This window comes from Aegilops tauschii, chromosome 5 (genome assembly GCF_002575655.3).
Source record: "Aegilops tauschii subsp. strangulata cultivar AL8/78 chromosome 5, Aet v6.0, whole genome shotgun sequence".
NCBI lineage: Eukaryota > Viridiplantae > Streptophyta > Magnoliopsida > Poales > Poaceae > Aegilops > Aegilops tauschii.
The window spans coordinates 452,339,683-452,353,901 of record NC_053039.3 but is presented as its reverse complement, the minus strand read 5'-3'; the positions used below and the strand labels follow the sequence as shown (position 1 = coordinate 452,353,901).

Below are 14,219 nucleotides of genomic sequence, written 5' to 3'. Positions count from 1 at the left end.
CAATGTTCATGCTCAAAGCTGGCACTAAATAACAATTATTGAGGTTTAAAACTAATCCCGTAGGTAAATGCAGAGGTAGTGTGCCGACGGCGATCACATCGACCTTGGAACCATTCCCGACGCGCATCGTCACCTCGTCCTTCGCCAGTCTCTGCTTATTCCGCAGCTCCTATTTTGAGTTACAAATATGAGCAACCGCACCGGTATCAAATACCCAGGAGCTACTACGAGTACTGGTAAGGTACACATCAATTACATGTATATCACATATACCTTTGGTGTTGCCGGCCTTCTTGTCCGCTAAGTATTTGGGGCAGTTCCGCTTCCAGTGACCACTTCCCTTGCAATAAAAGCACTCAGTCTCAGGCTTGGGTCCATTCTTTGGCTTCTTCCCGGCAACTGCCTTACCGGGCGCGGCAACTCCCTTGCCGTCCTTCTTGAAGTTCTTCTTACCCTTGCCTTTCTTGAACTTAGTGGTTTTATTCACCATCAACACTTGATGTTCCTTTTTGATCTCCACCTCCGCTGATTTCAGCATTGAATATACCTCAGGAATGGTCTTTTTCATCCTCTGCATATTGAAGTTCATCACAAAGCTCTTGTAGCTTGGTGGAAGCGATTGAAGGATTCTGTCAATGACCGCGTCATTCGGGAGATTAACCCCCAGCCGAGTCAAGCGGTTGTGCAGCCCAGACATTTTGAGTATGTGCTCACTGACAGAACTGTTTTCCTCCATCTTACAACTGAAGAACTTGTCGGAGAATTCATATCTCTCGACCCGGGCATGAGCTTGGAAAACCATTTTCAGCTCTTCGAACATCTCATATGCTCCGTGTTGCTCAAAACGCTTTTGGAGCCCCGGTTCAAAGCTGTAAAGCATGCCGCACTGGACGAGGGAGTAATCATCAGCACGTGATTGCCAAGCGTTCATAATGTCTTGGTTCTCTGGGATGGGTGCTTCACCTAGCGGTGCTTCTAGGACATAATCTTTCTTGGCAGCTATGAGGATGATCCTCAGGTTCCGGACCCAGCCCGTATAGTTGCTGCCATCATCTTTCAGCTTGGTTTTCTCTAGGAACGCGTTGAAGTTGAGGGCAACGTGGGCCATTTGATCTACAAGACATATTGTAAAGATTTTAGACTAAGTTCATGATAATTAAGTTCATCTAATCAAATTATTCAATGAACTCCCACTCAGATAGACATCCCTCCAGTCATCTAAGTGAAACATGATCCGAGTCAACTAGGCCGTGTCCGATCATCACGTGAGACGGACTAGTCAATATTGGTGAACATCTTCATGTTGATCGTATCTTCTATACGACTCATGCTCGACCTTTCGGTCTTCCGTGTTCCGAGGCCATGTCTGTACATGCTAGGCTCGTCAAGTCAACCTAACTGTATTGCGTGTGTTCCAAGGACATGTCTGTACATGCTAGGCTCGTCAACACCCGTTGTATGCGAACGTTAGAATCTATCACACCCGATCATCACGTGGTGCTTCGAAACAACGAACCTTCGCAACGGTGCACAGTTAGGGGGAACACTTTCTTGAAATTATTATAAGGGACCATCTTACTTACTACCGTCGTTCTAAGCAAATAAGATGTAAAGCATGATAAACATCACATGCAATCAAATAGTGACATGATATGGCCAATATCATTTTGCTCCTTTGATCTCCATCTTCGGGGCGCCATGATCATCTTCGTCACCGGCATGACACCATGATCTCCATCATCATGATCTCCATCATCGTGTCTTCATGAAGTTGTCACGCCAACGATTACTTCTACTTACATGGCTAACGTGTTTAGCAATAAAGTAAAGTAATTTACATGGCGTTATTCAATGACACGCAGGTCATACAAAAATAAAGACAACTCCTATGGCTCCTGCCGGTTGTTATACTCATCGACATGCAAGTCGTGATTCCTATTACAAGAACATGATCAATCTCATACATCACATATATCATTCATCACATCTTCTGGCCATATCACATCACAAAGCACATGCTGCAAAAACAAGTTAGACGTCCTCTAATTGTTGTTGCATGTTTTTACGTGGCTTCTATAGGTTTCTAGCAAGAACGTTTCTTACCTGCGTAAAACCACAACGTGATATGCCAATTTCTATTTACCCTTCATAAGGACCCTTTTCATCGAATCCGTTCCGACTAAAGTGGGAGAGACAGACACCCGCTAGCCACCTTATGCAACTAGTGCATGTCAGTCGGTGGAACCTGTCTCACGTAAGCGTACGTGTAAGGTCGGTCCGGGCCGCTTCATCCCACAATACCGCCGAAACAAGATAAGACTAGTAGTGGCAAGAAAAATTGACAACATCTACGCCCACAACTGCTTTGTGTTCTACTCGTGCATAGTAACTACGCATAGGCCTGGCTCTGATACCACTGTTGGGGATCGTAGCAGAAATCAAAAAATTTCTACGCTTCACCAAGATCCATCTATGGAGTTTACTAGCAACGAGAAGGAAGGAGTGCATCTACATACCCTTGTAGATCGCGAGCGGAAGCGTTCAAGTGAACGGGGTTGATGGAGTCGTACTCGTCGTGATCCAAATCACCGATGACCGAGCGCTGAACGGACGGCACCTCCACGTTCAACACACGTACGGAGCAGCGACGTCTCCTCCTTCTTGATCCAGCAAGGGGGAAGGAGAGGTTGATGAAGATCCAGCAGCACGATGGCGTGGTGGTGGAAGTAGCGGGGATCCCGGCAGGGCTTCGCCAAGCGCAAGCGGGAGGGAGAGGTGTCACGGGAGGGAGAGGGAGGCGCCAGGGGCTAGGGTACTGCTGCCCTCCCTCCCCCACTATATATAGGCCCCCTTGGGGGTGCCGGCCCTGGGATCCCATCTACATGGGGGGGCGGGGGCCAAGGGGGGAAACTTGCCCCCCAAGCCAGGTGGGGCGCCCCCCACCCCCAGGGTTTCCAACCCTAGGCGCAGGGGGAGGCCCATGGGGGGCGCACCAGCCCACCAGGGGCTGGTTCCCCTCCCACTTCAGCCCATGGGGCCCTCCGGGATAGGTGGCCCCACCCGGTGGACCCCCGGGACCCTTTCGGTGGTCCCGGTACAATACCGATAGCCCCGAAACTTTCCCGGTGGCCGAAACTGGACTTCCTATATATAATTCTTCACCTCCGGACCATTCCGGAACTCCTCGTGACGTCCGGGATCTCATCCGGACGGAACAACTTTCGGGTTTCCGCATACTAATATCTCTACAACCCTAGCGTCACCGAACCTTAAGTGTGTAGACCCTACGGGTTCGGGAGACATGCAGACATGACCGAGACGACTCTCCGGTCAATAACCAACAGCGGGATCTGGATACCCATGTTGGCTCCCACATGTTCCTCGATGATCTCATCGGATGAACCACGATGTCGAGGATTCAATCAATCCCGTATACAATTCCCTTTGTCAATCGGTACGTTACTTGCCCGAGATTCGATCGTCGGTATCCCAATACCTTGTTCAATCTCGTTACCGGCAAGTCACTTTACTCGTACCGTAACGCATGATCCCGTGGCTAACTCCTTAGTCACATTGAGCTCATTATGATGATGCATTACCGAGTGGGCCCAGAGATACCTCTCCGTCATATGGAGTGACAAATCCCAGTCTCGATTCGTGCCAACCCAACAGACACTTTCGGAGATACCCGTAGTGCACCTTTATAGCCACCCAGTTACGTTGTGACGTTTGGCACACCCAAAGCAATACTACGGTATCCGGGAGTTGCACAATCTCATGGTCTAAGGAAATGATACTTGACAATTGGAAAAGCTCTAGCAAACGAACTACACGATCTTTGTGCTATGCTTAGGATTGGGTCTTGTCCATCACATCATTCTCCTAATGATGTGATCCCGTTATCAATGACATCCAATGTCCATAGTCAGGAAACCATGACTATCTGTTGATCAACGAGCTAGTCAACTAGAGGCTTACTAGGGACACGTTGTGGTCTATGTATTCACACATGTATTACGATTTCCGGATAACACAATTATAGCATGAACAATAGACAATTATCATGAACAAAGAAATATAATAATAACCATTTTTTTATTGCCTCTAGGGCATATTTCCAACATCTCATCGGACCGATATTCTACAAGACTTTTCTGTAACCACTCTGGGTTAGGATCCATTTAAATACATCATACCTTGGAGCCGATTACCGCCAACCGGCTTTAAAGAAACGCGCACAAAACCACTTTTCGTGGCGCTAAGAAAATCATATTCTGATAAGTCGCGCCCCGTCAAGCAAGTAGCATTGGGATGTTGCCAATCCACCGATGCATCGTCCAAAGCAACACAAGCCAAATTATCCGCATGAATGACTTCTACTTCATCATCAACCCATTGAATTAAAAACTGGTGCATAGTAGATGGCACGCATTGGTTTGCGTGAACCCAATCGCGGCCTAATATCACATTGTAGTTACCTTGCACGTCGGCGACAAAGAATGCGGTAGCCAAAGTTTTGCTTCCCACCGTAAGCTCCACATACATTACACCTTTGGCTTCATTTTTCTCTTGGCCTTCAAATCCATTAAGCACCATGTTGGTCTTTATTAACTCTTCATCACGCAGCCCCAATTTTTTGAAGACCGAATATGGCATAAGATTCACCATAGCACCACCATCGACAAGCATTCTAGCAACCGGCGATCCATTAATATGACCTTTAAGGAACAATGGCTTCAAGTGCGTCACCGGTTCTTTTGGCTTCTCGAATATAGCATTTTTAGGACCAAAATCTAGCTGAGCTACTTGCCCTTCTTCATCTATAGCACGAAATTCAGCGGGTAAGTAATACACCATATTAATATCCATACCTTCATGAACCGGTGTAGACTCATAATCAAGCATTTCATCTTCTTCCGCAAGCATGTCTACTGACTCCGAAATATCTTCAAGGGAAGAGGAAGTAGTAGGCAAAGTTCACGATGTAATAGTAGCCGCATCGTCCTCCGTAGGTGGTGTAGGTGTTGCTGTGATCAATGCAGAAGCTGCTATGTTTTCCTTTTGCTTTGGCCTCCACACTTGTTTTGGGGTACCATGGGACAGTTTTCATTGAAAAATTTATCCCTTAGCTTTTCTGCTTCTTGTTCCTCCTTCTCATGACTCCTCATGCGCTGCAATCTCCTTTTTTGCGCCTTGGTCAGACCGGAAGGACACCACTTAGGCTGAGTATATTTTGGATCCCTCGACTTAGCCTTGCTTGTGCTAGCTTCATGATCATTAGCCATGGGACCCTGCTGGACAGCAGCCACATCTTTATTAGAATCAGCCAGATTATCACCAATAATCGGCTCTTTGATTGTTAATTATTTAGTGCCTATCATAATAGTTTCAGCACTAGTATTCTTCTCCTTTTGCTTGCCAGGCTCTGAAATTTCAGCACTTGGTGGTTTAGCATGCCACACTTGCTTGCCAACCCTTCCATGATTATCTTGCATTGGCCGATTGACACCTTTGTTCAAACGGCCTCGTGTGGGATAAAAAAGCCTCTCATGAACGCGCCTCCTTGGTTCAGCCCAACCCGGATGAAAAGCATAAGGGGCCATTGGGGGCTGCCCCCATCCTCCATTGTAGCCTCCCATGTAGTATGGCGCATAGGGGGGTGGCGCCATCCATGGTCCCGGTGCCCATGACCCATATGGCCTTGCGTGATGCTGAAATTCTTCCCGAGGAGGTGACCTTGAGCGCTTCAAATTTAACGCCCGGTCAGAGCTAGAACCGGCTGCTTGATTGGCATACTTGGACAACAGCATATCAAAAGTTGGCTTGATTCTCTTGTGCTGCACTTTAGCTTCATTCGTCTTCCACGTGCCAACCTCTAGGCTCTTGGGCTTAACAAATTTGACATGAGTGTTCTCTTGCACTTGTGGTTGCCCCCCGAGTGTAGGATTCTTAATGGTGATCTTGATTACCTCCTTTCCACCGGGTTGCTTGTCAAGCACAACTTGTCTCCCCAAGACCTTGTCGCTCTCCTTATTTTTCATGGGCTCACAAATGACAATATTGTTTTTATTAGCTGATTCGGCTATGTCGGGCCGAATTAACATCTTCTTCCCCTCCAAATCCATGGTGTTCATTGGGAAAGGCTGCTTATCAATTTGCATCTCAGAAAAATTCAATCGCCCGTCATTAATGGCCGATTGTATCTGTCGTCAGAAAACATTACAATCATTAGTAGCATGAGAAAAAGAATTATGATACTTGCAATAAGCACGCCGTTTCAGCTCTTCGAACGACGGTAAAGTATGAGATATTCTAATAATCTTGGCTTGCAACAAAGCATCAAATATTTTATCACACTTAGCAATGTTGAAAGTAAATTTCATCTCTTCATCACGATTCTTACAAATCGGCTTTAAATCATTGCAAGTAAACGGTTTGGCCTTAGATGGCCAAACAAATTCAGCAGCATAAATATCACCCTCATCCTCCGAGTGATCACTATCATACTCAACCATATTCATCTTAGGACGATCAGTTTTATATCTATGCACCTCTTTAAGATCTTTGCTTCGGCTTTCCTGAGCCAAAGCCCTTTGCAAGACTTGGTTGATATTTAAAAACTCATGTCCTTCTAGCCTTTCTCTAATGTGAGTTCTCAACCCGCTAAGCACAAGATCAGCCAAATCTCTCTCGGTTATCACCAAACTATAGCACCGGTTTTTTGTATCTCTAAATCTTTTGACATAATCGGAGACTGATTCATCATGCTTTTGCTTAACCGATGTAAGATGTGATAGTTTAAGCTCATTGTCACCACTGTAGAAGTGATCATGAAACTTTTGCTCCAATTGAAACCATGTAGCAATAGAACCGAGTGGTAATGCAGAAAACCACGAGAAAGCAGTACCGGTTAAAGATAAAGGAAAATAACGTACTTTCCACTCGTCTCGTGAACTTGCCTCACCTAATTGTGCCAAGTATTGACTAACATGCTCCCATGTAGTCTTTTTTTGCCCTCTCCGCTAAACTTAACAAAATCTGGAACTTTATATCCGGGAGGACATGGCACGACATAAAAAATTTCTAGATATGGTTTCCTGGAAATTCATGGTTTAGGTAGTTCAATCCCACAATGCTCTCGGAACACCCTAGACATTTCCTCCCTGACATTAGCCAAAATATCACTCGTATTGAGTGACGTTGCGTGTGGTTGTGGTTGTGGCGCATGGTGAATATGATTTCTAATAGTTGGCACAGTGCTAGTCGGAAGAGATGGTGGTGTGTATGTGGTACCATAGTTCGGCAGCAATCCACTTGGACTTGCCGAACCGTAACCTAGCAATGCAGTTGGATTCACTGAACTTGGTACGTTCATGGCAGGATTAAAGGGTGGAGCAACAAGTTGGTTCGTCTGGCTGGGATAAGAATTCAACGGCACGGGCGGCGCCGATGAAATAGGTAAAGTTGGACTAAAGTTTTCCACACCAGCAGACATACTACCACTACCATGATATGAATGAGGAGTATTATTTCGAGCAGTATTATTGTCTATGATAGCTTGGTAAATAAGATCATTATTCTGAGCAATAACAGTAGTAATTTCAGCCCACTGTTCAGGAGAGAAGGTTTTGCTTACAGTCGGTTCTACCTGCTCATTGTGAAGAGGAGGAAACTTGATTTCTTCAATTGAAGTGATGTTGCCTTGGCGATCCTTTTTGAACTTAGCAAGGAACTCCTGCATCTCCTTCTCTTCACGCGCCTTCTTGTACTCCTCAAAAGCTTGGCGATGTTCTGCCGATAATTCCTCAAAATTGGGCTTGATGATGTTATCGACATCCACTTCAGATGGCTTGGGAAGATCGACCATGTTGGTTGATGATGATTACTCTTTGTTCCCCAGCGGAGTCGCCAAAAAGTGTGTTCGCACACGAACACGTCACGTGTACCCTCGACGCCGGGGTGATGCACCGCAGCTCACGTCGAAGGAGTCTCACCGGAAGCGCGATTCGCAAGTCGACCGACGAGAGCTTTTGGGGACCCGAAACCCCACACTCCCGGGAGGGACCCCGTCGGGGAGTGCGGCGGCTATGGGCTGCCCTAGGTCGGTCAAGCCGCCCCTAGAGCCTCGGTATTCGCAGCTCTCCAACACGATGAACGACGAAAAACGAAGGGGCAAGAACGAGGGAGAGACAAAACGTAGATGAAAAAGTAGTAGATGTGTTTTTTGCGATTGCGTGTTGTTCAATCGGCCGTCACCTCTCATCTATTTATGAGGCGGCTGGACTTTCCGTACAAGGAAAGGACTAAAAATTCCGTCCAAAACATCAAAAACCCTAATCTAACTCGGACAGGAATCTTTGGTAATTTCCCGGACCAACTCGGTCTCACCGATTGGTTCATTTCGGTCCCATCGAGTGAACGTCGCCAACTCTCTGTATCCTTCCGTAATTTCTCGGATGAACTCGGTCTCACTGATTGGTTTGCCTCGGTCCTACCGAGTCAACCTTGCCAACTCTCCGGTAAATTTTCGGACCAACTCGGTCTCACCGATCAAATCAACTCGGTCGGTCCGAAATGACTCTGCAGCTTCTGTTTCTGACCTTGTTTTGCCTCCACAGATTGCATACGACCTTGGATTAAGACGATATTTATATCAAAATCCACCGCTTCGACGAGACGCACAACTTTCATGTTGAAACGTTTTCCATCAGACGCCGTCTTAATTGAGTTTCATGCCATTCTTTAATCTGGTGTCAACATGAGCATCTCCGAACTTGTCATAACTATTACATCCGAGCTCCTCTATAGACCATCTTCATATCCATCTCGATCTTCTTAGAGAGAGCCATCCGGAGTGACCTCCAATCCTAAGTTTGAATTAGTCTTTATATAGCCTAAGCTAATTTTATGACTATGCCACTTTTGAGCGTCAACAATGTGTTGTTGCATTAGTAGCCTGCATGCATGGATGGACTAGTTAATTAGCTAGCTATGGAGCCGAACAGCCGAGTCGCGTGGCAGTTCAGCGTGGAGAAAGAATAGGAAGTAATTAGTTGAGGCTTGGTCCTATACGTGGGTTATCCAAAGATTCTGCAGACTTGGTTGTTACTCAAGTGTACGTGTGTAGTGGAGTATTAATCGGATCAAGCAGCCGTGGGCTTGACCATGCATGTGTACGTGCATGTGTGCGTAGGTTAGTGGGTGCGTGTGTGGTGTGTAGTCTGGCTACTTAAACGCATGTATCCGTTTCATTTGTGTTGAGAAGTGACCAAGGAGAAAAGGCAAGTGTGTGTGCCACAAAATTCCATCTGTGTTCTTCTTCTACCTTAAGCTCTTGTGTGCGTGTCTTCTTCTTGTTCCCTGGGCTGCTCCAACAGTGCAGAGCGGGCAGTGTGACCACCTCCCGGCTGCCGTCCTCAAGGTGATCGTGATACATGTGAAGTCGAATGCTGGCATCTCCATAGTGATATATACAATTACCTTGGATGGCAGGAAGATGATCAACGTTGACGGAGAGACAACAACGGCGACCTAGGAAGATAGCACGGTTTTCGATGCTCCTGACCGGCTCCAGGACCTTGCCCTCCAAGTCAACCTTGAAGACATGCGTGCGCTTGGCATATATTGAGTGCCACTGCCACCACGGCACACACACAAGCAACAACTCCCCAGCATTATCCACGAGGAAGTTTTGCCCTAATGCATTGCTTCTACGGATGATGGTAGTGATCTCAGGCTTCTTGTGACCTTCCAAGCAATCCACAACCATAACCGACCCGCCCATGTCAGTGATGTATACCGGGCTTTCCAAGGACACCACCGTGCAGATCGGGGTGCTGCTTATGTGCTCCATCCTAAACCACCTTGGGGAAGGATGACTCGGGTCACACCATCGTCTGCTGTCAGACGAGAAGAGAAAGAGCAGCGGCGCCGTCATGCCGGCGCCCATGGCGACGTGGCAGCGAAAGCGATGAGATGCAAGGCTTGAAGGGAAGCCAACCATGGAGCCTGTGAGACAGTGAGAGGATTGAGGACACAGATGTTGTAGGCACGCCCGTGAGCCATTTCTAAAACGAGGAGGCCCTCCGCCGCGCCGATGTAGTTGTAGCCGTTGTTCAGGGGCAGGTCCTTGCACAGGAAGCGCCCGGTGTCGACGTTGAGGAAGTGGCGGGAGTCGACGCGGCGGGAGAGGTCGTCATCGAGCATCACCCATCGGTGCGGGCGGAAGCGGCGACTTAGGCCGCGCGGTCTGTCGGTGGCGGCGCGCCAGCTGCGGGCTGCGGCACACAGGCGCGGAGGTTCACGTAGTAGTCGATGTCGCCGGAGTCGAGGAAGACGTCTCCGACGCAGCTCACTAGGTCGGGGGCCAGCGACGACCAGTCCTTCGGCGGCATGGCCGCCGCGCGTGCGCGCCGGTGGTTTGGTAGACGAGATCTGGCGCTGCTGCGCGTGGTGATCGGGGAGAATCTGCCCTCTGGTACACGCGGATGTAGCGTTGAGTAAAAGGGCAATTGTTCGATTAATTTAATCCACGAAATAATTATGAGCATGGCATTGACAGAATTAACGACATACTGATTATGAACTAGACAAGCACGTACTACGCAAATAGTAGACATATCTACATATAATGCTAATACTGCAAATACGAACATAAACATGAGAGGGATAAACATGATATACCCTCCAGTACGCCGTGCAGAGGCAGCAGCGGCGGTGACGGCGGCGGCGGCGTCCTCGGTGGCCTTCTTGTCGGCTTCGGTCTTCTCAGCGGCGGCACGTTCAACTCGGTGTACATGGTGATGGCGAGGGCGACGCGGACGTAGAGAAAGTAGACGAACATAGGCGAGCAGTCGCATGGTCGCTGCCCAAAAACCTAATCGCCCCTCTCCCATACAGGATCTGGAGAGGCGGGGTTTCGGAGACCTGCTCTCCCGTCGACCGTGTACGCGGCGGACGGGATGGAGTCACCGGCGGCAGCAGCAGCAACGGAACGACGGTGGGCGTGCGCGTGGAGTAGATGTGATCTGTTCGTGGCGGCTAGGGTTAGGAGACACCTCAACTTATATAGGCGCAGCCGCGTGGAGAGACGTGGGCTCGACCCATATCCGAGTCCGTCACAACCCACGATTCGACGTGTCAGATCGTGGCCCCGCTGCCAGAAACTCTCCGTTAGTGACTGGCAAAAATAAGCGCATAGGTGTGAGCTCGGCTCGGCTCAATCCCGCAACCCGCGTCGTGGCGAGACGTGGCGTGGCGGGCGGCGGAGGAGGAGTGCGCGAGGGCCTCTTCTCTTCTCAAGCTCCAATAACATGTGGAAGAGAATCCCTTATAAGGAGGTCCAACTCCTCTTCCACTTCTGGGGTGGGACTAAACTTCCCACTACCCCTAGTGCCAACAAACCCACATGGGCTCTTAGAGATTTTTCAGAAATTGCTATATGGGCCTAAAGCCCACCTTATATTACAGCAATCCCCACCAGATCTCGAGGGCCCATTGTGCCCTCTGTTTCAATTGTTGTTTCGATATACCAGTGTTTCAGTGAAGACCTGTTAGGGTTGAACTTCACCTGGAGCAAGTAGCTACACTCCTTCACTACTGAACAATGGACTAAGCCTTGAATTGTCAGTTTGGCGTAAAGAAGCTTCACCACATGTCTTACTAGTACTAGGCTGCTGAAGGCTGACCCCTCGGGTGAAGCATATAAGTCACACTCCTGGCCTATTCATGAGCTTACTAGAGATCACCCCAATCTCATAGGCCGTGACTAGCAGTCGGGCTCATATAGGTGTATTCCTCCAAAGATCGCTCTGTAGGATAGCATCTTGCTTACATAAGCTTTGGAACACATTAAGACAATAGTCATCCTACCATACAGTATTGAGAGTATTGCATCTCCAACGGAGTGGGTTAGTATACTTACTCTCCTCAGTTCACCACTGGCTTGTTTTTCCCAGGTCCTACTTCACGGGATCTCCGATCACATAGGTTGGGTTACCACCATGGCAACTCATGTGAGTCTCATACCCATCTCCCTTGATGCACTATCTATCACAACACATGATAGCCCTTTTGTAAAGGGATCTGCCAGATTCTTAGCCGGATGGACATACTCCAATGCTATCACTCTGGAGTTTCTTAATTTTCTGACAGCTTTTAATCTCATTCTTATGTGTTTGTTGGACTCCATGTTGTCCTTTGAACTCTTCACCTTGGTGATGAATGTCTGATTGTCACAGTTCATAAGGATAGCCGGAACCGGTTTATCAACTAATGGCAAGTCCATCAAAAGATCTCGAAGCCATCTTACTTCGACACCAGATGTGTCTAATGTTGTTAATTCTGCTTCCATTGTCGATCTCGTTAAGATCGTTTTCTTGCAAGACTACCAGGAAACAGCGCCACCTCCAAGAGTAAACATATACCTAGTTGTGGCCTTCATCTCATCAGCATCAGAGATCCAATTCGTATCACTATACCCTTCAAGTACCAACGGGTATCCGGTATAGTGAAGGCCATAGTTCATGGTACCTTTCAGATAGCGCATAACTCTTTCAACGGCATGCCAATGTACATCACCCGGTTTTGAAACAAACCGACTCAGTTTGCTCACAGCAAACGCGATGTCAGGCCTCGTTGCACTCGCTAGGTACATGAGTAAACCAATAATTTGAGAGTATCTCAATTGATTTGGTTTGCAGTTCAAATATCCAAAACGACTCAACACCTTCTCAACATAATGGGACTGCAGAAGTGTAATCCCACCCTCATTATCTCTCAGTAGCTAGATGTTCAAGATAACATCAGCCACACCAAGGTCCTTCATCTCAAAGTTCTGAGATAAAAACGACTTAACCTCCTCAATCACTTTGAGGTTGGTTCCAAATATCAGTATGTCATCAACATACAAGCACAATATAACTCCTTCACCCCCACCATGGCGATGTATATGAAGGAAATATGCCCTAGAGGCAAGAATAAAGTTGTTATTTATATTTCCTTATATCATGATAAATGTTTATTATTCATGCTAGAATTGTATTAACCGGAAACTTAGTACATGTGTGAATACATAGACTTAGAGAGTGTCACTAGTATGCCTCTACTTGACTAGCTCGTTAATCAAAGATGGTTAAGTTTCCTAGCCATAGACATGAGTTGTCATTTGATGAATGGGATCACATCATTAGAGAATGATGTGATTGACTTGACCCATTCCGTTAGCTTAGCACTTGATCGTTTAGTATGTTGCTATTGCTTTCTTCATGACTTATACATGTTCCTATGACTATGAGATTATGCAACTCCCAAATACCGGAGGAACACTTTGTGTGCTATCAAACGTCACAACGTAACTGGATGATTATAAAGATGCTCTACAGGTGTCTCCGATGGTGTTTGTTGAGTTGGCATAGATTGAGATTAGGATTTGTCACTCCGATTGTCGGAGAGGTATCTCTGGGCCCTCTCGGTAATGCACATCACTATAAGCCTTGCAAGCAATGTGACTAATGAGTTGGTTACAGGGTGATGCATTACGGAACGAGTAAAGAGAATTGCCGGCAACGAGATTGAACTAGGTATTGAGATACCGACGATCGAATCTCGGGCAAGTAACATACCGATTACAAAGGGAACAACGTATGTTGTTATGCGGTTTGACCAATAAAGATCTTCGTAGAATATGTGGGAGCCAATATGAGCATCCAGGTTCCTGTTGGGGATCGTAGCAGAATTTTAAAATTTTCTACGCATCACCAAGATCCATCTATGGAGTATACTAGCAACGAGGGGAAAGGAGTGCATCTACATACCCTTGTAGATCGCGAGCGGAAGCGTTCCAATGAACGTGGGTGATGGAGTCGTACTCGCCGTGATCCAAATCACCGATGACCGAGTGCCGAACGGACGACACCTCCGCGTTCAACACACGTACGGTGCAGCGACGTCTCCTCCTTCTTGATCCAGCAAGGGGGAAGGAGAGGTTGATGGAGATCCAGCAGCACGACGGCGTGGTGGTGGATGTAGCGGGATCTCGGCAGGGCTTCACCGAGCTTCTGCGAGAGGGAGAGGTGTTGCAGGGGAGGAGGGAGGCGCCCAAGGCTGCTAGTGTTGCTGCCCTCCCTCCCCCCTTTATATAGGCCCCCTGGGAGGGGGGCGCCGTCCTGGAACCCATCTATGGGGGGGGGCGGCGGCCAAGGGGGGAAACTTCCCCCCCA

The 14,219-nt window shown here is 47.7% G+C and overlaps 1 protein-coding gene across 1 annotated transcript in view; it reads right to left on the bottom strand.

Annotated features, from left to right (window-relative positions):
• The window catches only part of LOC109775805 (putative G-type lectin S-receptor-like serine/threonine-protein kinase At1g61610), a 39,088-nt gene extending 28,882 nt beyond the window's left edge, over positions 1-10,206 (bottom strand). The window contains exons 1-2 of the mRNA XM_073499296.1: positions 10,053-10,206; positions 9,481-10,008 (exon numbers count right to left, since the gene is read on the bottom strand). Of these exons, the coding sequence (XP_073355397.1) occupies positions 9,481-10,008; positions 10,053-10,206 (682 nt within the window). The remainder of the gene's footprint in view (positions 1-9,480; positions 10,009-10,052) is intronic.
• Between the last annotated feature and the right edge of the window lie 4,013 nt (positions 10,207-14,219).